The sequence below is a fragment of the Mastomys coucha genome, unplaced genomic scaffold (genome assembly GCF_008632895.1).
Source record: "Mastomys coucha isolate ucsf_1 unplaced genomic scaffold, UCSF_Mcou_1 pScaffold22, whole genome shotgun sequence".
Taxonomy (NCBI): Eukaryota; Metazoa; Chordata; class Mammalia; order Rodentia; family Muridae; genus Mastomys; species Mastomys coucha.
In genome coordinates, this window is record NW_022196905.1 from 116013430 (window position 1) to 116039680 (window position 26251).

General features: G+C 45.7%; 2 protein-coding genes across 5 annotated transcripts in view; one reads left to right on the forward strand and one right to left on the reverse strand.

Moving 5' to 3' along the window:
- The window catches only part of Pptc7 (PTC7 protein phosphatase homolog), a 40905-nt gene extending 31755 nt beyond the window's left edge, over nucleotides 1-9150 (forward strand). The window contains exons 4-6 of the mRNA XM_031337769.1: nucleotides 2837-2960; nucleotides 4581-4710; nucleotides 5684-9150. Of these exons, the coding sequence (XP_031193629.1) occupies nucleotides 2837-2960; nucleotides 4581-4710; nucleotides 5684-5742 (313 nt within the window). The 3' untranslated portion in view covers nucleotides 5743-9150. The remainder of the gene's footprint in view (nucleotides 1-2836; nucleotides 2961-4580; nucleotides 4711-5683) is intronic.
- A 1155-nt stretch (nucleotides 9151-10305) lies between these two features.
- The window catches only part of Rad9b (RAD9 checkpoint clamp component B), a 40247-nt gene continuing 24301 nt past the window's right edge, over nucleotides 10306-26251 (reverse strand). For all 4 annotated transcript variants that reach the window (XM_031337767.1, XM_031337766.1, XM_031337768.1 and 1 more), the window contains 5 exons: nucleotides 21577-21683; nucleotides 21424-21488; nucleotides 20484-20603; nucleotides 18948-19176; nucleotides 10306-10984 (listed from right to left, as the gene is read on the reverse strand). In XM_031337767.1, coding sequence (XP_031193627.1) covers nucleotides 10874-10984; nucleotides 18948-19176; nucleotides 20484-20603; nucleotides 21424-21488; nucleotides 21577-21683 — 632 coding nt within the window. In that variant the 3' untranslated portion in view covers nucleotides 10306-10873. The remainder of the gene's footprint in view (nucleotides 10985-18947; nucleotides 19177-20483; nucleotides 20604-21423; nucleotides 21489-21576; nucleotides 21684-26251) is intronic.

Sequence of the window (26251 nt, forward strand, 5' to 3'; positions counted from 1 at the left end):
TCTCTTTCTACCTACTACCTCCTGGTGAACCAGATCTCAAGGCCAAACTAATGTAAAACAGACAAGGATATTATATAATTAGGTATTTGGTGTTGTCCTTTTAAATAATCTGCTTGCTAGGTAGGCATGGGACTTGCACCTGTAATCCCTGTATTCAGGAGGCTAAGGCAGGAGGATTACCAGTTTGAGGCCAGCCTGGGCTATATATAGAAAGACCCAGTGTTAAAAAACTTGGAATGCTGCTGCTGAGAGAGGGAAGTACCTGAGCTTTCAGGTCTGCTGAGTACCTTAGGTGGAAGAACATCTGATTAGATGTTGACTGTGTGGTTAAAATATTTATTTGTTTTGTGTATGTGGTAGAGGTAGTGTGTGTGTCATGGCACAGGTGTGCAGGTCAGTTCTCTCCAAGCATGTGGGTTCCCAGTGTCAGGTTTGGCAGCAGGTGCCATCCCTGAGCCATCTCAGTGAACCAGCTTTCTTGTGATATTGAGTGTGTTGTAATACACGGTAGCCATAGCCATTTGGAGTGAAGGCCTCAGCTAACAACTTCCGGGTCACAGTGCTTCCTTTTCCTCACTGGCTGCTGCCTGTTTTGGCCTCTGACTACCAGATCCCCAAGCAAGATTTGGGACAGGCAGGCTAGCGGCAGTCTGCTGCCCTGACGTGAGGTGGAGGTAGCCACCCGTGGAGCCCAGCTCACCAGCATGTGACTATGGCTCGTGTTTCAGTGTGGTTGAGAGTTTCCAGCGGCACAGTGTGTTCAGTCAGAATGGGCAGAGCTGCAGCTGGCGGAACACCAAGCTCGTGGGTGGGAGTGTTAGTAGAGCACAGGCTGTCCAATGGGAGGGAGGCTCTCACAGGCAGAATGGCAAAGGCCACTCGTGGGGAAAGAAAACCTCAGCATAAAACAGAGTCCCTGTGCCAACCTGGTCATTAATCTGCACTTCTAGAACCTGATGCACTTACAAAGACAGCAGGCCACAGTCTTACATGCCGACTTGATTTTTGCAGAAGGAACTAACCCAGTTCCCACCAGTACGATGGTGGTTTTCTCTTCCTGCTGCGTGTCCTTAGTTGTCACTCTTATCTTTAGATGTGTGCTGCCTCCTTCCCTCGGCCATGCGAAGCTGAGGCAGGGGTTAGCTTGGGGCACTGTGTAGATCCTCGGGGCACTGTGTAGGTCCTCAGGGCACTGTGTAGGTCCTCAGGGCACTGTGTAGGTCCTCGGGGCACTGTGTAGGTCCTCGGGGCACTGTGTAGGTCCTCGGGGCACTGTGTAGATCCTCGGGGCACTGTGTAGGTCCTCAGGGCACTGTGTAGGTCCTCAGGCATGTACAAGGCTTACTTTGTGTTGTCTCTCCATATGTTCTCTGTCTCAGCACTTACAATTACAAGTGTGGGGTTTCTGTTAAGCCTGGGGTGCTTTGGCTCTGACTTCTCTCGGTCAGTGTCTGAGGTCTTCCTTCTGTTATTCCTAACCACAGGGCCAGGTGGACGATTAGGCGTCTTCTCTGCCTGCCCTTTCAGGCTGGGAAACAGTGAAGGTGGCCTTCAGGAGAGACCGAGAGCCAGTCGCCTAGGACTGTAAACTCCTGCCTGCATGTCCCCCAGCCTTAGATCTGTTTCCTTTACACTTCGTCAGAAAAAATACCTGCCATCTCATTCTTTAAAAGTTATACCCAGCTTGGGCATAGTGGACTACACCTGTCATCCCAGCACCTAGGGGGCAGAGGCAGGAGAATTATGAGTTCAAGGCCAGCCTGAGCTACAAGTTAAGACCTTCTCTCTAAAACAGAAAAGTTGTGCCAAAAAAACCAAAAAACAAAAGACAAGCAATCGTCCTCCTGCCCCTGGTGCAGCCACACATTCTCCGGGACGCTCTGGGGCTAGCTTCTCTCCAGACTGATGCTCTAAGCTTAGAAATCTCCAAGTGTGTCTCCCCTGCTCTTTACAGAAGTAGTTGTATTTACCACGCACCCCTGCCTTTTCTATTTAACATATTGGAGATTTTCTCTCAATTCAGAGGGTCATTCTGTTTTTGTAGTATGTCATTTAACATGTTTTTGGGGTTTTTTTTGTTTGTTTGTTTGTTTTGTTTTGTTTTGATTTTGGCTTTTCGAGACAGGGTTTCTCTGTGTAGCCCTGGTGTCCTGGAACTCACTCTGTAGCCCAGGCTGGCCTTGACTCAGAAATCTGCCTGCCTCTGCCTCCCAAGTGCTGGGATTAAAGGCGTGCACCACCACTGCCTGGCTGTGTGCTTCTTGAAGCTTTTCATGTCAGGCACACTTGAACAGGGTGGGAGATACACAGCCCCTAACTGCTGAAGCTTCTCTGGGTGTCCCTGAGTATCACCTATAGGAGCTCATGTTCTCTGTGGGTGACTAGCCTCCTGAGTGCCAGAGCGGGTGCAGTGGAGAGGCTGGGATCGGAGGAGCAGCATTCCCTTGCACATAGTGGAGGTTTGACCTGCCTCAGGAGAGCGCCTTCCTTTTGAGCCACGTGTGGGGACTCAGCTTTATTCAGTAGCTTTTGTTGAGCCTTTGAAACATAGAGCTGATGCTGTCAGCTAGTTTTCTCAGGATTGACATTTTGGTATGACTTCATGTTGTGAGGTGGAGTTAATGCCCCAGCGGGAGCATGGAGGTCACGGGACACTGGTGGTAGTCAGTTCTCAGGCTTGGTGGTCTTCACCCTTGTCTGCTGACCCTCTCACTAGCCCAGTCTCTTTAGTTGATGCCACATTAAAAGCCTCGTGACATCGCAAAATGCAGGTGGTAGGACCTTTGACACATACCTGCAGGGCTTCCTTCACCTTGCTCCTCTGTCCTTGCCACAGCCCCGATGCTGCAGATAGCACGTCTTTCGATGTCCAGTTAGGAGATATCATCTTGACAGCAACAGACGGGCTCTTTGACAACATGCCTGATTATATGATCCTCCAGGAGCTGAAAAAACTGAAGGTAACGAGTCCGGAGGCTGGTGAGCGGGGAGGCCCTGGGAGCTGTGGGTTCTGCACAGCCGAGTTTTATTGAGCCCACTACACTGTCCCTTTGTTGGTTTGGGAAAGACTACTTTTTGAACTTCAGGAAATGATGGATATAATATTCCAGGCAATTACAGATGGAAACATTAGAGGAGGGCTGGGGGGGAGCCCCTCCAACATAGGGTGGTTCAGGGGAGTTGGAGACTGTTTTGTTTTTCCTGGTGTTTTATGCCCTTGCTTATCCCTTTCTGCTTTTATTGTTACCACATATCCTGCAGCTGCTGAGGCTGGGGAGGTCAAGGGTGAGACCAGGCAGCAAGGAGTGTGGGTATTGACCAGAGCTGCTGCTGAGGGAGAGTTTGGCCTCTCCCACAAAAGGTGGCAGGGCCAGAACCTGGGCTTTCCAGATTCTCTTAGCCCAGTGAAAGTTGTAGCTGGCAGAAACTGGCCTTCTAATCCAGCACCCCAGCGTTCTGCCTTGCGGTGTTTGTTTTACTGTCCAAGCTGTACCTCTGTGTCTGTGAACTGGGAGGAAGGAGAAGTCTTATCCTTCAGGGTGGCCGGGAAGAGGAACCAAAACCATGGGAGAGAATCCTAGCACCACACCTGCCCTGTGCTGTTCACTGTACTGGGACGCTGTGTGGTGACAGTGTAAGCAGAAAGCACTAGGGCCACTCCGGGGCTTCCAATCCAGAGGAGAATGGCTGGGAAGGAGATGGATACACAGTATAGGCTGCTGGCAAGTGAGCAGGGTTAGAATAAAGGAGACTGCTGTGTTAGATTGGCTAGGGGAGGCCCCTGTAAGGAGGCGGCCTCGACGCACAGGCCTGTTGGCTTTTCATTTTCTTTATGAACTTTGTTTTGTTCTTTTGGTTTTCTTTTCTTTTAATCTTATATGTATTGAGTACTGCCTGTGGAGGCAGGAAGAGAGTGTTGGATCCCCTGGAACGAATGTGAACAGTCATGTGGATGCTAAGAACCAAATCTGGGTCCCTTGGGAGAATAGCCAGTGCTGTTAATCTCTGGAGCCATGTCTCCAGCTGCCCTAGCCCTCTGCTGGTTGACATTTAGACCGAAAGATTTAGAACCTTTGAAGTCAGGGCTGAGGGACGGCTAGGACAGGACATAGGAAGAACACACAGGAAAGCAAGAGTCTGCTGTGGCATATGAAGCCTGGAAGCCATTCTAGCATAGCCAGCACCAGGGCACCTCTCACTTGAAAAAAGCAAATATGGATAGATGTGTTCCCAAACATGGGAACTTCTAAGGCACCATGAAAATGTGGCCCGAACCCACCTTTTCACACCATCCCATTTTAGCAAGAATACCTTAAATGTTTCAAATGGAAGACCAAAAATGACAATTTTAATAAAAAATGTGGAGCCATTTCAACCAAAGGCTTCTTCAAGCAGGGCCCTGATCGACGAGCTTGTTCCCCGTGGCCCTGTCTCCATGTTTTCTCTAACTGGAATAAACCTAAGTGCTGGGGGAAGTGTTCAGGTGAGCGTTCTGCCCTACAGTGCTGTCTGCACGAAGTGTTCTCTTGCAGAACTCACATGAGGCATCGTGGTAAAAATAACTCTGTCCTTCATTTTAGAATTCAAATTATGAAAGCATACAGCGGACTGCGAGAAGTATTGCTGAGCAAGCGCATGAGCTGGCCTATGACCCAAATTATATGTCACCTTTTGCACAGTTTGCATGTGACAACGGATTAAATGTGAGAGGTGAGTATTCTCTGGAAGGTCCTAAGCTCTGGGGGAGAATGTGTGGGTGTGTGTCCTCTCTCAGCAAGGTTGGGAGGGTGAGGCGCCCTTCAGGACTGACCTTGACTGATGAGAGAGCCATGGTACCTGAAGCCCTTTACTCCATCACTGCCTTGCTTACCCAGGGCCACGTTCCCATCAACTCAATGCTCTGCCTCCTGAGTGGCTGACTCCAAACTGCTGCAGCAGTCTGCAGAGGGAAGCTGTATGGCACTGACCTTGATCTACTTGATGATGTGACTGGGGAATCAGGCCAGTGCTAGCTGGATGACTCTGGTATCAGAGCTGTTTGGAGCTGCCCAGCTTTTGCTAGTGTAATATTATGACGTGCTAAGCACATCTGAGCTGAGGAAATGTTAAAACAGAGAAAAGCACATGCCATAGCTACTTGGCAGATTAGAATACAGGCTATTCTGAGTTTCCAAACATTGGACATGTTTGTCCAAATTAGGCCAGTGCGGTATGTGAGTGCTGGGCCAGAGCCATGCTGCCAACTCTCTCACTGCACTCAGTGCGGTATGTGATGCTGTGGGCCGACCACAGCCACCGTGTGGGAAAGTGGCGGGGTGGGTTTACGCTTGAGTTAAATTACAAGGTCGTAGATGACTCAAGCTGGCCTCAAGTATGTGGTGGTCCTCCTGCCTCAGCCCAGCAAGTGCAGAGATTGTAGGTTGCACCACCATGCCCTAGTCTTGGTGGTGTATGACTGTGCCTTGTTTACTGTAGCTTCTGGAGATGGCATTGTGTAATGGAGGCTGAGAATGACCTTAACTCCTGATCCTCCCAGAACTGGAGCTTGCAGCTTTGACTCTCCAGTCTGGTGCATTGGCAGATCAAACCCACAGATGGAGCACTTGTTTCCAGTGCTTACATGGGCCACATCTTTGATTGACTTTTCCTTCAAACACACTGATAAGTTTCATCTGTGTTTTAGGTGGAAAACCAGATGACATCACCGTCCTCCTCTCAATAGTGGCTGAGTACACGGACTGATTGGCCACACTGGTGACTCCTGCCTTTCTCTTGTCCCCCAACTTTTCCCTGCCATGTGTGCTGATCCTGCTGGCAGGACCACATTTCTTTGCCACTGATCTCAGTGGCCAATGATGGATGCTCTGGCCCATGTTTGAGACCTGACGAGATCCTTGTTGAGAACCACTACTGTCATCCAATAGCCTGGACCTGCTGGCGACCCACTGAGAAGCGAGATGACCTCTCCCTTCTCCTGGAGGTTTTCAAAGCCTTTTACTTTTTGAAAGCAGTTGGAGTTTTGAAAATAAGTAATGTTGGTAAAGTGAACTCAAAATTTCAGTGTGTTAAAGGGATGTTAACAGTCAACAAATAGTAAATAGTGACACCTTTACCAGAAAACACATGGATCATCCCATGAGAAGCCCTGTGTCCCCCAGGTGTAGTCTCTGCTAGGACTGGTGTGGCTTTGTGTTTTCTGTATAAACTCCTGTTTTCCAGGAGCCCACAGTCCTGCTCTAACCCTGTGCCGGGTTATGACATCCCAACCCCAGCAGTGTATGCTTTTGGTTACAAATTGGAAGAAAATTTTTGTTCTATGGATGCAGATATTTCGTGCTTTTTAAAAGATGCTTAATTGTGCCCCTGTGACTGCAGCTGTGGCAGTCTGTTGATTTGTCCAGGTCACGGGCTAGAGGCCTGGCCCACAGGAGCGGGACAGGGGAAGGAGACTCCTTACCAAAATCTAGTAATGGAAATACTACGCAAAATTTCAGAACTCCTCAAAGCCTGGGAATCAAATGTTGTAGCTGCAGTCGTCCACGCTGCCTGTAAGGATGCCACAGGCCTTCTTGGGCTAGAGTATGCAGCTGCAGCTTGGAATGGGGTTGGCTGTGGACAGCCTTGCTCCTTCCCTCAGGAGCCTCCTACCCTTTAGAGCATGCCCCACCTGCATTGTATCCTCAAGGTGATGGCGTGGATCTCCCAGAGCCCACAGGAAAGCTAGTGGTGACCTGACATTCACAGTGACCACAGCTGAGTGTGGGGCCCTGAGTCCAGCTTAATGTTTACAGTTCCAATAGCCATTTGCAGTAGGTAACGTTCCTTCTCAGACTTCCCCATTACCTGCGAGCGCAAACTTATTTTTAAGGTTTATGTACAATTGACTGCTGTAAAGATATATATATATTTTGGGGTCCGTTCTTTTCCTTCATTAACTTGGTGGTAGAAAAACCGTATATACTTAGAAACCCTTAAGTTAAAGCCGTGTTTCTGTGCAAGTCAGATGACGCTGGTGTGAAGATCGTGTGAGCAGCTGCGCAGCCCTTCCTCTGCAGGAGACACTGGCTCCCTGGTTACTGCATTGAACTTGTGTTTGAGGTTACCTCAACTTGTTTTTCAAAGGTTTTGTCTGTGCATTTGTATATTTGAGTAGCTGTCTCTTGTTTTATTTAAATTGTTTACCATGTACCATGTACATGTCAGTGCTCTCTCAGTGCATCATGCTTGTAACAGGCATTTCATTATAAGAATGAGTTACTCATTTGTAAGCTGTTCAGTAATTTATCTACTATTCCTAAATTGGCATAATGTTAGATTCCTATTTTGAATTACCTTTAATTACATGTCAGAATGCCTTAACTACCCTAACCTGACAACACTGAGTTCTTTGGTGAGGAGATACAGTGGCCGGGTATGGAGGGAGACTGGATAAGGAGATGTCGCACTCTGTTGATCCCGGGACATGAGGGGCACGTGGTGGGTATTTATTTTGCACAAACTCTTTGCAGTGTCTGTGTTTAAAACAGTAAGGTTGCATCCAGATGGGGTGTGTGACTCTAGGACTGAGTACTTCAGCTCTTCTATGTGATTTGTAACTAGTTTTTGGTCAGAGGTGTTATAGCCTTACAATCTGGATATATTTTGCATTAATTTTCCAATGCCGACATTTAATTCCTGCTAAGAGCAGAGCTGGTCAAGTTGCTAGCTTTTTCCTGCTCTCATTTACCCCATCAGCCAGGGTTTGTAAAAGTAGACTGGTGTGTTTTATACAACTCACTTTTCTGAGCAGTGATTGTTAGAAACGGACAAGCAGTATAGCTGTTCTAGTAAACTGAAAACCGTAGGGTAGGTGTTGGGATTCTGTGAAAATTCCTTCGGGCCTGGCATGTAGACTAGTGACATCACATATTCCATTAGCTTCTCCCTGTCCTTTTTGTTATACACTTAATTTTATAACTGTCAGAGGTCAGGCATAGTGAGCGCTGCTCTCACTCACTGAGGCCAGGGGCTCCTCCGTCCGTCACACACCCCTCACCAGGTCTGATCTGGAACCTGGTGTTCGTGTGCATTGTATTTTAAATCAAGCAATGTAAGCACTCATATTTGTCTCACAGAGTGAACTTTTATAACAAAAGAGAAAATTTGGGTTTTAATTCACAAGTGGCAAATTATTTATCCCTCTGGATGCACCAAAGACCAGTAAAGTTTATAGCTTTTCCATCTATATTTATAAAGCAATACTGTATTATAAAAAAAAATCACTATTTTTATCACATGCTTGAAATTTTTATTTTGTTCTGTTTTAAAAATGTGCACTCTAAACATATCAGAACCTTATTTCTTCCTATGAACTTTAAGCTGCCTGCGCACAAAAAAATATAAAATTATCAAGTGGAGATGAAGTAGCTAGAGTCCCTAGGCTCTTACAAACAGAAAGAAATGAGGGGGAAAACAAGTTATGTATCCTGAGTTACCATGCGTGCTTGGCTTGGTCAGTAGGCTACTAACTCACAAAGAATCCATTCCAGGTGTGTATCTGGGTTGGCCTGTGTTTGGAGTAGAGACTAGGTATGAGCTCCGAGGCAGGAGAGTGCCCTCTGCTGCTGCCCTTGTTCTGGATCCCAGGGCAGGGCTGCCATCCCCAGGAGTGGTTTGGAGGTAGCCAGCAGGATTGCTAAGACCATGTGTGTCTGTGTGTGTACTTTTGAGTAGGTTCATGGCTCCATGTCACTGTACAGCAGCTCTCTCTGACAAAGTTGTAACATTCACATTTTTACATTTAAAAAAAATTTGCGATAGCAAAAAAAGAAAATTTCCTCATAAAACAAAATATGAAACAGAAGACATTTGGATTCTATTTCTTTCAAAAAAGTAAGTAAATATATCACAAAATTGAACTTCTCAATAAAGCAGTGTCCATGTCAAAATGCTAACTGTTAGCAGGTAGTTTGTGGCAACGATGAGTAAGTGACGAAGCAATCTGAGTCTGTGTGTACTTATGAGCTGCGTGTTCTGTTGAGACTATCATCGTGTGTCCTACCAGAGGCAATGACCTGAATCGATGTCTGAAATATAACTTATGCAGGAATAGTTCTGTAAATACATTTAAATAAATTGTAAAGATATTTAATAAATATAGTATTTATACTACTTGCTACTCCTTTGGTTTGCATGGGCAGGAGCTAAGACACCAGCATCGTCTGTATCACACCCTCTCTCGGCTCCCAGGCTCTTGGACGGCCTGACAGTGAACACTACTTCAGAGCCGTGTCTGTTGTGCTTTACCATTTGAACCTGGACCGGAATCTTCCTCAGAAATCCACCAAAATGGACTGACAATTGAGTGCAAAATAGAGGTTTTTGTAGCTGGGGTGTTGTGCTCAGACAGTACTGAGTGAAGAAGCTACCAAAAACGCTGCTGGGGGTGGGGCGGTTGGGGGAGTGTGTGTTGCAGAGCACTATTCTAGATGTGGAAGGCCCTCGATTACACCCCGGCACCGTGCACACGCACACACACCCTTTGTGCTCCACTGGAAGTGCATCTAGTGTCACGGTGTCACTGTCTTGGGCAGACTAGTACTGCAGCCAGGCTGCTGTTGACTGAGGTGCCTGGGAAGCTGCATCGGTGTGTGAGCCCAGGTCTTGTCCTCAGCAGGAGACCTACAGAGTTGCTCTGCAGCCACGTGTGCCGGGTAGGAATGTCTGAAATCCAGTTATCAGTGTAAACATGAGATTCATAAATCTTCAGCCCACAACAGAGGACAAGGTGGGCATTGCCAGCTTCCACAAAAAGCTTCTTGAAAGCCCATTTTCATTCACAGAGGAACATTTTAGGATGAAGCTGGGTTTTTATTAGGTTACTGTGGGCAGCTGTGACTCATGGCTAAGCTACAAGAACCCAGTCACTCTGGTTTCAGCTAGAACTCTGCTCACACTTCTGAAGCGTGCTAATCCATGCAGGCAGTACTGAGTCTAAAGTGCAGTGGACTGCTGGGTTGACATTTCCTTACAGTTTGATGCTTTTCCAAGGTCTTAGCAATAAGATGTTCCTGAAGGCTCCTTTTGTTGCTTGCAATCAACTACATGAGTTTGGAGAAAGTCCTACACCATAAGATGTTACATAAGTGTGTTTGGTGCCAGGTTTTTAATCTGCATGTAAGCAGCTAGACCTGAGAGCAGCAGTGGACAGGCGTTTGTCCCTGCCTCCTTACCTTCTTCCACTCCAGGCTGGGCTCAGGGGCCATTGTGTGTGCTGATGACTCACACTAGCTTCACTGCGTAGCACAAAGGAACCAGAGCAGCGGGGGGAAGGGAACTATATGTTTGTTTATTCAGAACCATTTCTCTACTGAAAAAAAACCAAAAAGATGAACAAAACCTGTCAGGTCACGGGGCGGTGGTGGCACACGCCTTTAATCCCAGCACTTGGAAGGCAGAGGCAGGTGGATTTCTGAGTTCGAGGCCAGCCTGGTCTACAGAGTGAGTTCCAGGACAGCCAGGGCTATACAAGAGAAACCCTGTCTCGAAAAAACAAACAAACAAACAAAAAACCTGTCAGGTCATTGCACAAGCTGGAATGCCTGCTGTCTGCAGTCAGGTACAGAGGCTCCACCTCACCCCAGTGCTGAGGAAAGTCTGCCTTAGGGACCAGCACAGGACATGTCAAGGCTGCAGGGTAAACGGTATCTAAGCCCTGATGGCTCATTCCTGTACTGCCAGCTCCGTCTCCCAGGTGGCACATGGATTTTTAGCAATACTGGCAAGAGCAGAGACACTGACTCCGGGGCATCCTGGGACTGTCTGTTATATTTCCACTTGGCCTTCAGGGAGCCAAGCGCCCAGTGTGGCTATCACTGAGCATTAGCATCGACACTCATCCACTCATGTCCTCTTCACTGTCACTTGCTATTGCTAGGCTGTCCAAGGGGTGGCCGGCATGCTCTTGCTGTTCACAAGATACAGCTCCAAAGAACATGCAGGAAAACTAGAAAGGAAAACAAAAGATTATTATAGCTTATTCTGAAGACAAAAACTGCACATGAAAGGCTCCAGCTGGTACTTTTAAGAATGTGGCCATGTGCCAGGCAGTGGTGACACACGCCTTTAATCCCAGCACTTGGGAGGCAGAGGCAGGTAGATTTCTGGGTTTGTGGCCAGCCTGGTCTACAGAGTGAGTTCCAGGACAGCCAGGGCTACACAGAGAAACCCTGTCTCGAAAAAGCAAAAACATAGGGAGGTAACTGTACTTAGACTCTTCTCATCCTCCTTCCTACCCTACCTTAAGCTTTTGACCTCAGCACTTCCCAAGAATGGGCCTGTGCCTGAAGTAGTCTCCTGTAGCAGAAGACATGAGCTATGTCGGGAAGATGTCTTCTGCAGCTTCTGATCCCTCATTGCAGTTAGCCCTGGGTCAGCCGTGGTGAGCAGGACAGTAGCCATCACCATGGACCAAACCCTAGAATCCCCATCACACAGGTAGGTAGTGATGGGATCAGGTTGCAAAGCTGATGTTACCAGTCAGGTAGAGTACAAACTTGACTGCCTGGTTTGGGAGATAGAAGAAGGCAACTTATGAGCCTAAGAATGCAGGGAGGTGTCAGACTCTGGCCATGGCAGTAAACTGAAAGGTGCAAGCAAAGTGGCACACGTTATCTAGCCCTGAGAGAACCATCTCACACTCTAACCTCTACAACTGGGGAGCACATGTGCTGTTCTCGAAGTGAACACCTGTTCTGTGGTCACCTGTTAAAGGGCAGCAGTTCCCTTGAGATCAGCTGGAAGCCATGTCTTACTTCTTTAGGAGCCTGGCCTTGAGCAAGGTCAAGATCTTAAGGCTAGAGATGAGTGCTCAGCCTCTTCTGGCCAGGTGTCTGGCCCTGAGTAGTAGCTCTCAGTAATTAATTTTCATGGCATCCTCCGAAGCTGCAGAGTTCAGGCTAAAATAGTTTGGTGTTTTGAGCATTGCCTGACTTTGCTTTGGGGTGAGTGCTATCTGCCAGCTGCCCTTGTTCCTGATGTCTAACTGGGCTTAAAATCTGAGGGTGGTTAACAGCTCTTCCTATGCCAAAGCAGGAACGATGCACACACACACATAACGGGAAAGAAGGCTGAGCTGCAGCTCAATGGTAGAGCACTCTGCTAATGTGCTCTGGGCACATGGATAGACCTGGGCTCTGTCTCCAGCACACAAAGCAAAGGAAAGTAGATACTAGCATTGGATCACACTGAGAGCTGTGAGGCACAGAGAAAGAGAAAACGACACAAGAGTCTGTAAAGATGTCTAAACTGAAGTGTTTGTTGTTCTTTCCTTGGACCTAAATTCAGTTCCCAGAACCCAAGCAGGCTCACAACTGCCTATGTAAGTCTGGCTCCTGGTATCCAGTGCCTCTGGCTTCCATGGGTGCAGTACTCACACAGGCACACACACTAAAAGCAGTATGTCATTACACCTTCCTGCTAAGACGGGGAAGCAGGATGCTGAACTCTGGCCATAACTTAGGATCAGTGGACATGAGAACTCAGTTACTGGCACTAAGGAACAAGGCTATCTCTACCTGGGGATGACTATGCTGGGAGAACCTAACAAGATCAAGAAGACAATTCAGCAGTCAGCCAATGGTGGCACACATCTTCAGTCCCAGCCTTCTGGAGGCAGAGGCAGGCAGATCTCTATGCCAACCTGGTCTAGAGAGCAAATTCCAGGACAGCCAAACAGCCAAAGCTACAAAGAGAAACCCTGTCTCGGGAAAAAAAAAGAGAGAGAGAGAGAGAGAAAAGAAAAGACAAAAGGGACAATTCAACAGACAGACATAAAATCAATACAGAATAGCTGTGCACACAAATGGTAAAGAAAATATCTACAGCAGGCAACAGACATACAGCCCAAGCTGGCCTCAGACTCACTATGTGCACCACCACACCTGGCTCATAAAATGCTGGGGATTCCCAGAACCCTAGGCATCCTAGGCAACTAAGATATAGCCCCAATCTCCCAACCCTCTTTACTTTTTACTTAGAGACTGAATCTCTGAAGTTGACTGGTTGGCCTGGAACTCACGATCTGGCCTCACCCTCACAAGTGCTGGAACAACTAGCAGCGCCCCACCCCAGCCAGGAATACACTGAACAGTAGATTCAGACCCCTAGGAAGAAGCTGGATGTGGTGCTGCCCACTTTAATTCTAGCACTCAGAAGGCTGAAGCATAGGACTAGGAGTTCCCATCTGGGCTACTTAGCGAGACCCTGTCTTCACTGCACTGCCTCCCACAGGGAAAGTGAGGCATGCTAGTGCATTCCAGCCCTTGGGAGATAGAGGCTAGGGGGTCATCTTCAGCTGCAAAGGGAATGTGAGATAAACCTGGGCAACATGAGACCCTGTCTTAAAAACAATTTTTTAAAAAGATTTATTTCATGTGTATGAGTATATTGTAGCTGTCTTCAGACACACCAGAAGAGGGCACCGGATCCCATTACAGATGGTTGTGAGCCACCATGTGATTGCTGGGAATTGAACTCTGGTCCTTTGGAAGAGCAGTCAGTGCTTTTAACCACTGCACCATCTCTCCATCCCTTAAAAAACAATTTTTTAAAGTCTGAATTCTAAGACAGTCCTGAAAGACACAAGTGGGTTTAAAGAGAGAAACATCGCCTGGTTACAGGTGGGGGGCAGGACAAGGGTAACAGTGCTTTGTGTAAGTTAAAGGAAGTGTAAAGTCATTCAGATACCAACAGACACTTTTTAGGGAAATGGGGGAGTTACTAAAGTTTAGTTACAAGTAAATGTTCACAGTAGAGAACGATAAGTCTGCAAAAAGTCATTATTCCACCAAACTAAAAGCCACTGATGAAGTGGCAGAGAATAAGGAAGACACTAAAGGGTTAACCACAGCAGGTCCAGAGACTGGCGCAAGTATATCAGGTTTATAATATGGCAAAGGAGACACCAGAGCCCTGGGCAAAGGCAGACTATAATTTTAAAGGCTTCTGGGGTAGCTGCAAAGACAAAGTTAGACCCATAATTTACAGCATGCATGAAGAAGTCCAGATGGCACAGTGAGTAAACATAAAAGGAGTCCATTTCTTTCTTTCTTTCTTTCTCTCCTTTTTTTTTTCTTTGTTTTGTTTTGTTTTTGTTTTTTGAGACAGGGTTTCTCTGTGTAGCCCTGGCTGTCCTGAAACTCACTCTGTAGACCAGGCTGGCCTTGAACTCAGAAATCCACGTGCCTCTGCCTCCCAAGTGCTGGGATTAAAGGCGTGAGCTAGGGGGTGGATTTCTTAACCAGTGTAGGAAAAGCTTTCTAATTAGCTCAAAAATCATTTGAAATTTAAAAAATTTTACTATGTAGAGAAAAAAGGCTTTGTGTGGCCAAAAAACCAACAACAACAAAAGAAATCCAATATGAGCTATGTAGTTGGGTACATCAAACATCACAGACAGTGGCTAAGAAGCCTCTGTATCCAGTGAGCACATGCAAAGGGGCCAGGCTGGAGACTGCAGCTGGTAAGTATGCTGCTGCTTCTTCCACGAGACCCAAGCTTGCTTCCCAGAAGCTATTCCACTTCACTCACAGAGAAATGCAAATTAAAACCACATTGAAGAGGGAAGACATGCTTCAGCAGTTACAAGCTCTTGCAACCTGAGTTCAGTCACTATCCCCCGAGATAGATAGCTCATAACTGCCTGTGACTCCACTTCCAGGGGATCTGACCCTGATTTCTAGGTGCTACACAGCTACACACATATAAAAACAAAATATCTCTAATCCCAAAACTAAGGCGGAGGTGGATCTGTGAGTTTGGAGCCAGCCTGGACTACATAGTGAGTTCCTGGACAGCCAGGGATATGTAGAAAGACCCTGCCTCAAAAGTAAACAATTGGAACTAGAGAGATGACTGTAGTTAAGAGCAAGGGCTGCTCTCGAAGAGGATCCAGGTTTGGTTCCCAGCACCCACATGGGGTCTTACAACCATCAGTAACTCCAGTTCGAAGACATCTAACTTTTGATCTTTGTGTGCACCAGGTATACACGTGACACACATACATACATATATGCAAGCAAACTCATACACATAAAAATATTTTAAAAGGCTGGGTGGTGGTGGCACACGCCTTTAATCTCAGCACTGGGGAGGCAGAGGCAGGCTGATTTCTGAGTTCAAGGCCAGCCTGGTCTACAGAGTGAGTTCCAGGGCTACACAGAGAAACCCTGTCTCGAAAACAAAACAAAACAAAAACAAACAAAAAAATTTAAAAGAAAACAAAATTACTGAGCTATAAATTAGAACTGGTTTTTTGCAAGTTTGGCATTATGAGCTGTTTGCAGACTTGGGGAAACTCACTCCCCTTCACTGCTGCAGCAAGCATACACTGGCAGGACCTCAAAGAATATCTGCACACACTTGGTTCAGTTATCACACTTTTAGGAGGAATTTACCTTAAGGGCACACTTCTAATTATAGGAGATGCCTGTGTGACCAGTTTGTACTTAGAGCTTTTAATAGTTTTAAGACAAGGTTTTACAAAACACTTCTGTTGGCCTGGAACTCACTCTGTAGACCAGACCATCCTTGAACTCCGAGATCCTCCCACCTCTGTCTCCCAGAGCTTGTGACACTTTTGTAATTGCAGAAACTTCGGGAATACAGATAGTCACTTAGGGTGGTTAACTCAGGGGGAAGACAGCACAGCTGCTGTGCAGAAAGCAGTGTTTTCCAGCATGTGGTGAGCGCAGAGTGGCTGGAAATCAGGGCTTGTGTAAGAAAACATCTGCAGCTGCTCATTTGCTAACGAAAAAATAATAAACAGAGAAAGTGCTTGGTGTGCAAGCGTGAGAAGCTGAGTTTAGATCCCAGCACTGGGATAAAAATATAGGCAATGCCTGTTACCCCAAGGCTGGGGGTGGAGACAGGCCAATCCCTGGAGCTCATTGGTCAGCCAGTTTAACTGAAGGAATGAACTTCTGGTTCAATGAGACCTTGTCTCAAAAACTAAAGATGGAGGGTCTGTGAAATGGCTCAGTAGGCAAAGCCTGTACCACAGGCCCCAGCATGGGCATGCACACACACAACTGTAACTCTAAAGTTACTGATTCTTTTTTTCTAAAAATTTGTGTGTATGTGTTTGCACATATGCAGATATATATGCTCATTCATGCAGGTGCCTGCAGGGCTAGAACATGGTGGAGGAGCCCCTGGAGTTGGAGTTTCAGGCAATTGTGAGCTGCCCAACTTGAGTGCTTGGAAGCAAACTCTGGTTCTCTGCAGGAGCATCAAGCATATCTAACCACTTAGCCATCTCTTCAGCCCCCACAAATATACTTTTAATAAAAAAAAAAAAAAAAAAAAAAAAAAAAAAAAAAAAAAAAAAAAAAAAAAAAAAGCCACCAGAATTGACCTTGAGCCTCCATGTGCCCACATGTTATTAGGTGCAAGCACAGGTGTGCATAGCACACAATGCCATTTTTTATAATTGGTAAGGCCACTTGCTGTCAAGCTGATGACCCAGACTCAACCCCAGGGACTCACAGAGTGGGAGGACAGAACAGAATTCAGCGACTTCCTCCCAGACCACCACTCTGTGAGCCGTGGCACGTTTGTACATGTGCGCGCACACAAATTCTAAGATTTCAATGTAAACAGAAACTAAAATTAGAAGAGAATGCAGGTAAACATTTCAATTACAGGAAGAGCCAAGGGCTTTATAGAAGGGACTACAGCAGTTTAGGTAAGAGCTGACTGCTAGCAGTCTTTGTGTGAATAAAAACGTCTCTGCACAGCAAAGCAAGCAAGACTCAGTGAACAGCCAGCTTACAGATTAGGGTAGCCTACAGATCTGCATCAGACACGATCAATATCTACAATGTAAAAGCTCAAAAAAAAAAATCCAAAAACCAAACAAGAGGGCTGGCAAGATGGCTTAGCATGTAATGGTGCTTTCTGCCAAGCCTGATGAACTGGGATCAATCCCCTGACATCTGCAAATTGTCCTTTGACCTCTACATGTGCATACATGTATGTGTGCACAAACACACAGATGTGAAAACAAAGACAGAAGAAACGTCGGGAGCTGGAGAGAGGACTCAGTGGTTAAGAGCACTTGTCACTTTTGCAGAGGACAGATTCAATTCCCAGAACTGTTACCCCTGACCCAGGCCTCCATGGACACGGCACACATTTGGTGCACATACATACACTCTGTCACATCACACACACACACACACACACACACATCTAAAACAAAAAGGAAACTCACAACAAATGCCAGCAAGGATTACACACTGCTGGTAGGAATGTAAATTAACCCAGGCCCCATGGCAATCAGTACAGAGATTCCTCAGAAATATGAATATATGCTAAGCATGGCGGCACACTTGTAATTAGCACTTGGAAGGCAAGTCAGGAGGATCAGGACTTCAAGACTCTCCTTGACTACGTAGTTCAAGGCCAGTGTGGACTACAAGAGATGCTGTCTGAACACCAAAAAAGAGCCAGGGATAGTGGCATACGCCTGTAACCTGGGCTGCATGAGACTCTCTCCAAAACAAACAAAAGCCCTAGAAATGTCCATCACCATATCAATGCCCTAGCTGTATCACTTCTGGATACTTGTGACTGTACAACTTACAGGACTTTTAACATACCCAAGAGATGCCTGCACATTCATTTTTATTGCACTATTTTACAGTAGCCACATTATCTGTCCATCACCAAATAAGTGGATAAAGAAACTGTGATATATCTATGCAATACGATTTTATTTGGGGGCTGGTGAGATGGCTCAGCGGGTAAGAGCACTGACTGCTCTTCCAAAGGTCCTGAGTTCAAATCCCAGCAACCACATGGTGGTTCACAACCATCCGTAATAAGATCTGACACCCTCTTCTGGTGTGTCTGATTTCAGCAACATATAGTAAATAAATAAAAAATTTAAAAGAAAAAATACAGTTCAAAAAAAGCTTATTAAAAAAAAAGATTTTATTTGGGGGACTAGAGATGGCTTAGCAATTAAGAGCACTGAAGCACCTTCGAGAGGTGCTTCAAATGCCCTTCCAGAGGACCTGGGTTCAATTCCCAGCAACCCTATGCTTACGACTATCTGTAACACCAAGATCTGACACTCTCACACAGACATACATTCAGGCAAAACACCAATGCTTACAAAATAAGAACAAATTATTATTTTTTTTTTTTTGATTTTTTGAGACAGGGTTTCTCTGTATAGCCCTGGGTGTCCTGGAACTCACTCTGTAGACCAGGCTGGCCTCGAACTAAGAAATCCGCCTGCCTCTGCCTCCCAAGTGCTGGGATTAAAGGCATGCGCCACCACCGCCCGGCTAGAACAAATTATTTTTTAAAAAAGGAATTCTAGGGCTGGTGAGATGGCTCAGCGGGTAAGAGCACTGGCTGCTCTTCCAAAGGTCCTGAGTTCAAATCCCAGCAACCACATGGTGGCTCACAACCACCCATAATAAGATCTGATACCCTCTTCTGGTGCGTCTGAAGACAGCTATAATGTATTATGCCACCGCCGGAGCTCACAGCCTTCTGTACAGCTACAGTGTACTCATACACATAAAAATAAATAAATAAATAAATCATTTAAAAAAAAAGGAATTCTATTTTGTCATAAAAAAAATGAAATGATGTCATCTGTTAGACAATGAATGGAAATCATAGTAAAATAAGCATGGGATGTTTGACTTACTTGTGGATCATTCATAGACAGACATAACACAATACATATGACACACACACACATATATACTAACAGGAGGGAGCAGAGAGGAGGGTAGGGAAGAAAAGGAGAGAGGGGATGTTTTGCTCAAAGAATGTAAATATACTTGAATGAAAAAGCCATCATGAAACAGGGAGGCCAGGCCAGGCGTACAGCAAGGTGGATGCTTGAGAACTGGGCTGCCTTGGCCCACCTCAGCACAGCTCTCTCCTACCTTTCTGAGGTGTGAAGGGCTTGGCCCTTCCTCCATGTCGCTGACAACACTTTCAGGCACTTCACAGATGCCATCCTGGCTGGCACTGGCCCTCTTGGTCTCTGCTGCAGAGCTGCTGTCAGGATCATCCTTGGGAAACAGCCTTTTGGGTGCTGCTCGAGAGATGCTCTCTGGGGTCTGGCTAACTCGGCTTTTACCCTCCTGCACATGGGACTGTGTGGGATCTGACCTGGGGCATTAGGAGGGATGAGATGGAGTTGTTTACTGGGAAACCAAGAGAGCAGTGTGAGATGACGATGGGAGCTGTGGATTGAGAAGTCTACAAACAGACACACTTGTTGAGAGTGAAGATTAATGCACACAGTCATCTAGAAATGCCTGGGACAGACTTGGGTTCAGCAACCCAGCACCCATTAGATATGGATTATGCTCATGGGATCTGTGGAGGTTTGAATGGCAACAACCCCCACAGGCTCATCTTTTTGAGTGCTTGATCCTCAGTTGGTATAACTGTTTGGGAAGGATCAGAAGGTGTGGCCCTGTTGGGAGAGGTATGTCGAAGGGATTGGCTTGGAGGTTTCAGAAGCTTCCCACCATCCCCAGTGCACTCTCTGCTTCCTGTCTATGGATCAACATGCATCCCTCAGCTGTTTCTGCTGCTGTGCCTTTGCTCTATCATCATGGACTCTAATCCTTTGGAACCATAAGCCCAATTAAACACTTTCTTTATAAGTTGCCTTAGTCATATTGTTTTAACATAGCAACAGAAAAGCAACTAAGATAGGATCCCATGAAACAAGTTCAGCTGTGGGCCTGTAAGATGGCTTAGTAGGAGAAGGCACTTGACCTGAGTTTGATCCTTGGGATCCTGACTGGGATCCTGACTTCGTGTGTGCCATGGCAGGCATGCACATGCATGCATTCTCCGACATCAGTGGACAGCTTTCAAGAGTTGGTTTTTTTCCTTATATCATGTGAGACCCAGGGATCAAACTCAGGTCATCAGGCTTAGTGACCAGTGTCTTTACCCACTGACCCATGTGCTGGTCTACGGATAAAGCTTTATGAGGTCATGAGAATGCATGTTTTCAAATCATAAATCACAACACTGGAACATTCCTGCAGTATGTATGTCATGGAGAGAACAGGTAACAATATGACCTGTCTTTAAGAAGATAACCGTGAGCCAGTTGTGGTAACATTGACCTAGTATCGTATTCAATTGTTTCAACACAAAAGGGAAAACACTCACTATACACTGGTGAGGACACAAGTTTGCATCTGTTTAAAGCTGGATTGAGTAATGTACATCTGTGATCTCAATGTTCTATGCCAGAGACAGGAGAATTCCCAGTTCACAGACTAGCTTGCTTGCCATGTGCCACTGTGAAGGGCAAGATACCTTCTGTCAAGCCAGGCAGAAGGCAAGGACTGACACCTGGAGCTGTCCTTTGACCTCACAGATGGATGGCAGCATGTGCCACCACCACCCCCGCCCCATATTAAGGAAGAAGAATAAAAGGTCCCCAGCCTCACCTTCGTGCCTGGGAAAGGGGCAGTGACCGTGGTGAAGATGTTTTACTTGGATAATCCACCAACGTGGCCAAGATAAAGTTTGCCTCCAAGAGCATGTCGTCAACACTCAAAACAACCGGTCTAGAAGACAATCAGGACAAAGCATGCTCATCTCTGCCAGGTGGTAGGAACACATCAACAAGTACCTCCAACTTAGCAACAAAGAAGCAGCATAAGCACACGCTCCTTCAGCATTTCCACGGGTTGACAGCTCTAAGAGCTGGGAAGCCCTTAGCAACTACAGGAAGCCAATCTGATTCAGTTTTAGTTCTAAACTACATTAGAGGTTTATACACACAGTCTCCATGCTTAAGCCATGCATAATTAGACAATTCCTAATTAGACAATTTTGTCAGGAGCCAGTCAAATGTTTCACATTGCAGAAGAATTATCTTTCTTAGTCAAAGTACCAAATTATTTATCATTTTTATTATTTTTTTTCTTTTAAAAACAAGTTTCCTCTGTGCAATCCTAGCTGTCTTGGAACTCATACTGTAGACCAGGCTGGCCTCGAACTCAGAAATCCACCTGCCTCTGCCTCCCAAGTGCTGGGATTAAAGGCGTGTGCCACCACCGCCTGGCTTACTTTTGCTTTTTTGAGGCAAGGTCTACTAGTACTTGCTTGCCTCAAACACTGTATGGCCAAAGCTAGGCCTGAACTTCTGACCCTGCTGCCTCAACCTCCCACATGCCAGGTCTCAGACATGTGCTACCTACCACATTTGCCCAAACGACCAATTCCAAAGCACCATGCTATGGCATCTCTCAAACTTTCAGTTTGATAAATGTTGCTAACAAAGTTGAAAAAGTCCTGGAGTGGAACATCAAAGTCACCATGCTCCAAAGGCTTTCATAATGGTAACAAAAGGGAAGAGACAAACCCGGAGTTTTCTGGACCTACTTTCCAGGGAAGTCAAAGTAGATGGCTAGGGGTACACGCATCACTTCTGAGAAGGTGAGGATCCCCTGCAGGGAGAGGAGCAGAGGGTGGGAATCATTCCTTAAAGGTCCTAATGAAAATTCGACTTCCACTCTCACATTGGTATTTGCTTACCTTCAGTTCTTTAAAGCAAAATGTTATCTCAGTGTCAAGTCCAACCTGAAAGAAGTCAAAGTCTTCTGGCCCAAAAGACATCTCACTGTACACAGAGCTGGTGAAGTCTGTTTATGTGGGAAGATAAAGATTAATATGGAAGCATGTGCTAACATTTAGCACAAGCTTGTAACCATGACTTAATCATAGAGGGGAGTCTTTGTTCTGGCCTGAAGGTGGGGTTTAAGGAACACTCTAGCCCTTGAAGCTGGGTAGCCCTGTAACTGCTCTAATAAGCAGGAAAAGACGAAGCATGGCCACCACCTGTGCAAAACTAGTCTCAGCGGCCGGCCGACACGCCCAGTACTGCCTTCAGACTTTTGAGTGCTTGTAGCTCATCACTGCCTAACCATAGCTGGTGAGGCCCCAAGAGGTAACCATCCCAGTCACATCGACTTGAAGAGTCCTGAGGGTAGGAAGGACTGTTCCAGCTATGATGTTTTGGAATGGCTTGGTGTTAGCAATAAATAACCAGAATAATAAATAACCATCTTTTTACTTCATTTATTTGCATCCGTCTGTCTGTCTGTCTATCTATCTATCTATCTATCTATCTATCTAAAGTTTTAAGTGAAACAGGGTCTCATATAGCCCAGATTGGCCTCAAAATTGCTATGTGGCCAGAGGTGGCCTTGAATTTCTAATTCTCCTGTCTCTACCTCCCAATTACTGAAATTACAGGCCTGGGTCATCACATATAGCTAAATCTAACTAAGAAGGGAGTACTATATAGTTTACATATAAAATTAAGTTATATTTTATTAGTGAACTATATATCCTATGCTGTTTTAAAATATTAAGAATTTGAAACTTCTCAAAATTTTTTAAAAAATAAATTAAGCTGGGTATGGTGGCATACAAGCCTTTAATTCCAGTACTCAGGAGGTAGAGGCAGGTGGATCTCTGTGAATTCAAGGCCAGCCTGGTCTACAGAGTGAGTTCCAGGATAGCCAGGATTGTTACAAAGAGGAACCCTGTCTTGCAAAATCATTAATTAATTAATTAATTAATTAATTAATTAATTAATTAGAATATAAAAGAGATATATCAGACTAAATTATAAAAACATGACTTAAAAGGTAACAGGGATTGAGGCCAGCTTGGGCATCTTAGCCTCTGTCTCAAAATAAATGCTAAAAAGATGTCTAGAAGTCAGGCATGGTCGGTGACTCATACTTACAACCCAGCATTCAGAAAGCTGAGGCAAGAGGATCACCACCAGTTCAAGGCCAGTGAGCTAAGCTGCTCAATGAGTTCTAAACTAGGCTGAGCTGATCCCCAAAAAAGAGGAGGACTGGGGGACTTAGAGACCCAGTGGCAGAATGCTTGCCTACTTTGTGTGAGTCCTGGGTTCAAAACCCAGGAAAAAGAGGTGAAGGAGGAGGAAGACTGCAGAAGAAGTGAGGCATTGGTGGCAAGCCACCTTATCCTAGCACTTGAGACAATCAGCAGTTCAAGATGAGCCAGGTTACATAGACAGATTCCTCAGAATAAGTAAGAGAAGAGAAGAAAATGCCTACTGACAGCACTGAGAGTGTTTGAAATTCACATGTGTGACAAGGGCTGGCAGAGTAATCAGATGACATTATCCCTAGGAAGAGGATGACATCATTCCAGGGAAGAGAGAGCCTTCCCTGGATAACATGCATGGTATCCACGTTACATGATAACAACAGATAGACAACAGCAAGGACTGTCAATGGAATAGAGAAACCTGGACCCTCATCACTGCTTGGGAGGAATAAAATGGTGGAAAACATCTGGCCATTTTCACAAGGCTAAACAGAAAGCTACAACATGACTCAGCAATTTCCTTCCTAAACCTATGTCCAAAATAAAATGTCTATACAAGAGGTGTGTATGGCCTCTCATAGCAGCATGATTCATAAGAGTCACAAAGTGAAACAATCAAAAGATTCATCCGTGGTGAAAGGATATAGAAAATGTAGCAATCCATGCAAAAGAATATCAGTAAATAATGATGATAAGAAATTAAATACAGGGAAAGACAACAATACAGAAAACCTGCTGCATGCAAGAGAGCAGACACAAAAGGACACAGATTCCCAGCCTGTGTCTACAAAGTGTCCAGTCTGGGAAACACACAGGGACAGAAAGTAGCTGAGTTGTCACCTTGGACTGGGGCCAGGGAAAACTGAAATGTTCTAATTATAATGGCTTGCACACCCACAAGTATACTAAGTGACTACTTGAAGTGACCTGTTGTATATGTGAGTTACATTATAACATATTCAAAAGAATATGAGGGCACTGGCCCCAATCCGCAGTCCACCCATCACAGTGAGAATGGGCATGCTGAGGCTGAGGAGCTTCACTCTGATTATGCTTTTACTATCAATCACACCTGATGCACTTACCCACCATAAAAACCAAAACCAAAACCAAACCAAACCAAACCAACAGCTCCACACAGGATAAATTAGGAAAGCACTTAGCATTCTGTTCTCTTCCATGACCTATGTCCTTTCCCACATCCCACCCTTCCTTATTACCTAACACCAGCCTTTCTTGTTCCCTTTCTACATGTGATATTGTACCCACACATACATGTGTGTGTATATGTATATGCCATACTGTAGAATCTACATATGAGGGAGAACATGTGTCTTTTTCCTTGTGATTGGCTGACCTCTCAATATTATACAGTCCAAGTCCATCCATTTTCCTTCAAATTTTGTGATTTTATTTTTCTCTAGAGCTAAATAATTTTCCATTTTGTATATGTACTCTTCATGCATTGATGAACAACTAAGTTTGTTCCATTTTCTTGCTTTAGTGAATAGACTCTGGTGCAAATATCTCTACAGTAGGGTCATGGAGTCCTTTGGGTATATGCCCTGGAGTGAAATAGCTGGGTCAGAGTAATTCTGAATTGTTTGTTTCTTTGTTTTTTGAGACAGGGTTTCTTTGTGTAGAAGAAATTGCTCTGTAGTCCAGGCTGGCCTCACACTCAGAGATTTGCCTGCTGTCTCCCAAGTGCTGGGATTAAAGGTGCACATCATCACTGTCTGGCTTATCTTTAATTTTTTGAGGAACCTCTACTGGTCTCTAGATGGCCATACTGGTGTGCACTCCCACCAGCAATCAATAAGGTTTCTCTTTCTCCACATTTTCTCTAACATTTATTGTCAGTTCTTGAGGACATTGCCTGTAACAATACATTTTTTAAATAATAATTTGTATATATGTTGGTGTTTTGGGCTTTTCATTACAAAACTGCTTTGGTTGTCTGGATATGGTGGCTCAACCTTTAATCCCCAGCCCTTGGGAGGCAGAAGCTGGTGAACTTCTGTAAGTTCAAGGCTAGCCTGGTCTACTCAGAAAGTTCTAGGCCAGCCAGGCCTATATGCTGAGGCCCTGTCCTTAAATAAAGAAACACAAAGACTCTGATAAATGTCCATAATACAGAGGGTCTAGGGAGAGAAGCATATTCATACAGAGAAGACTCCTTTTAACATGTCTTAGTGCTGCGATGCCTCACCTGGGCTCCTGGGGTGTGCAGTCTCAAGTATGGAAGGTGCTTTTTCAGTTACTTCAACAAAAGGCTCATTCCACAGCTAATGTTGTATAGCAGAGAGACTCAGTAACAAATTAAGACAGTGGCCAGTCAACAATAGCTGTAGCCACCCATTTAGAAAGCTCCTCTTACACAGTGCTTACGAGCTACTCAACAGCCACCTCCACTCAGGCCTTCCACCAGCCATATGTATCTTTTCCAGGCCATGCAAGGGAAGCCATCACAAAGTGCACAGGTCAGGAGCCATCCCTTGAAGCTCACGTATCTACATGTTAGGCTCACAGGTGACTACCTATGAAGTCTGACCCAGGGAGGCCACATGGCACCTCTGTGCTTCCATTATTCATGTCGGTAACTACACCTACCTCACGGTCTGGTTTAGAAGACCAAGTGATACTGAGGTAATACTATATGTAAACACAACAGTGATTGGACCCAGTGTAAGCTCTTTACCAACTGGCTTTTCACCTTCAATACCACAGCTCCTGACTTGCACACAGCTGGCTCAGCAGCAGAACGCCCATCTAGTATGCCTGTGCAGAGGCATGGCTAGGCATGAGGCCCATAACAGTTCCGCAGCACAGCAGGATAAACACGCGGCTCCTTTCCTTCCACTACACCCCCAGAGTCACGAGGAACGGAAGCTCCCTGGCACAGGCACAGCACAGAGCAAGATGGACCCACAGGGGTCCTCTTTCCAGGTCTCAGCACCAAAATTCCCTTCCACACAGACCTGGGGGACTGGTTGAGACTTAGGGGGTATCCACACGTTGCCTGTGTGCTTGCCTTTTGGGATACTGTCAAGTTCTAACTCCAAGGCACTTTCCTCTTCACATGCAGTCTCAGTTAGATTGCTGGTCTCTTAGGGCAGTAAACGGTGAGACACAGACCATGAAACCTTAACCCAAGCTGGGCATATTAGAGAGAGCCTGCAATTCCAGCTCCTTGGGAGGCTGAGGCAGAAGTGTGAGTTCTAAGCTAACCTGTGCTAGTTAGGAGGAAGAATAACAGGAAGTCAGTCCTAACATGAAAATGTAGGAAGCCACTTCATAAGCACATCGCCATTACAAAATGGCGATGACATTTGGCTTGCCGTTG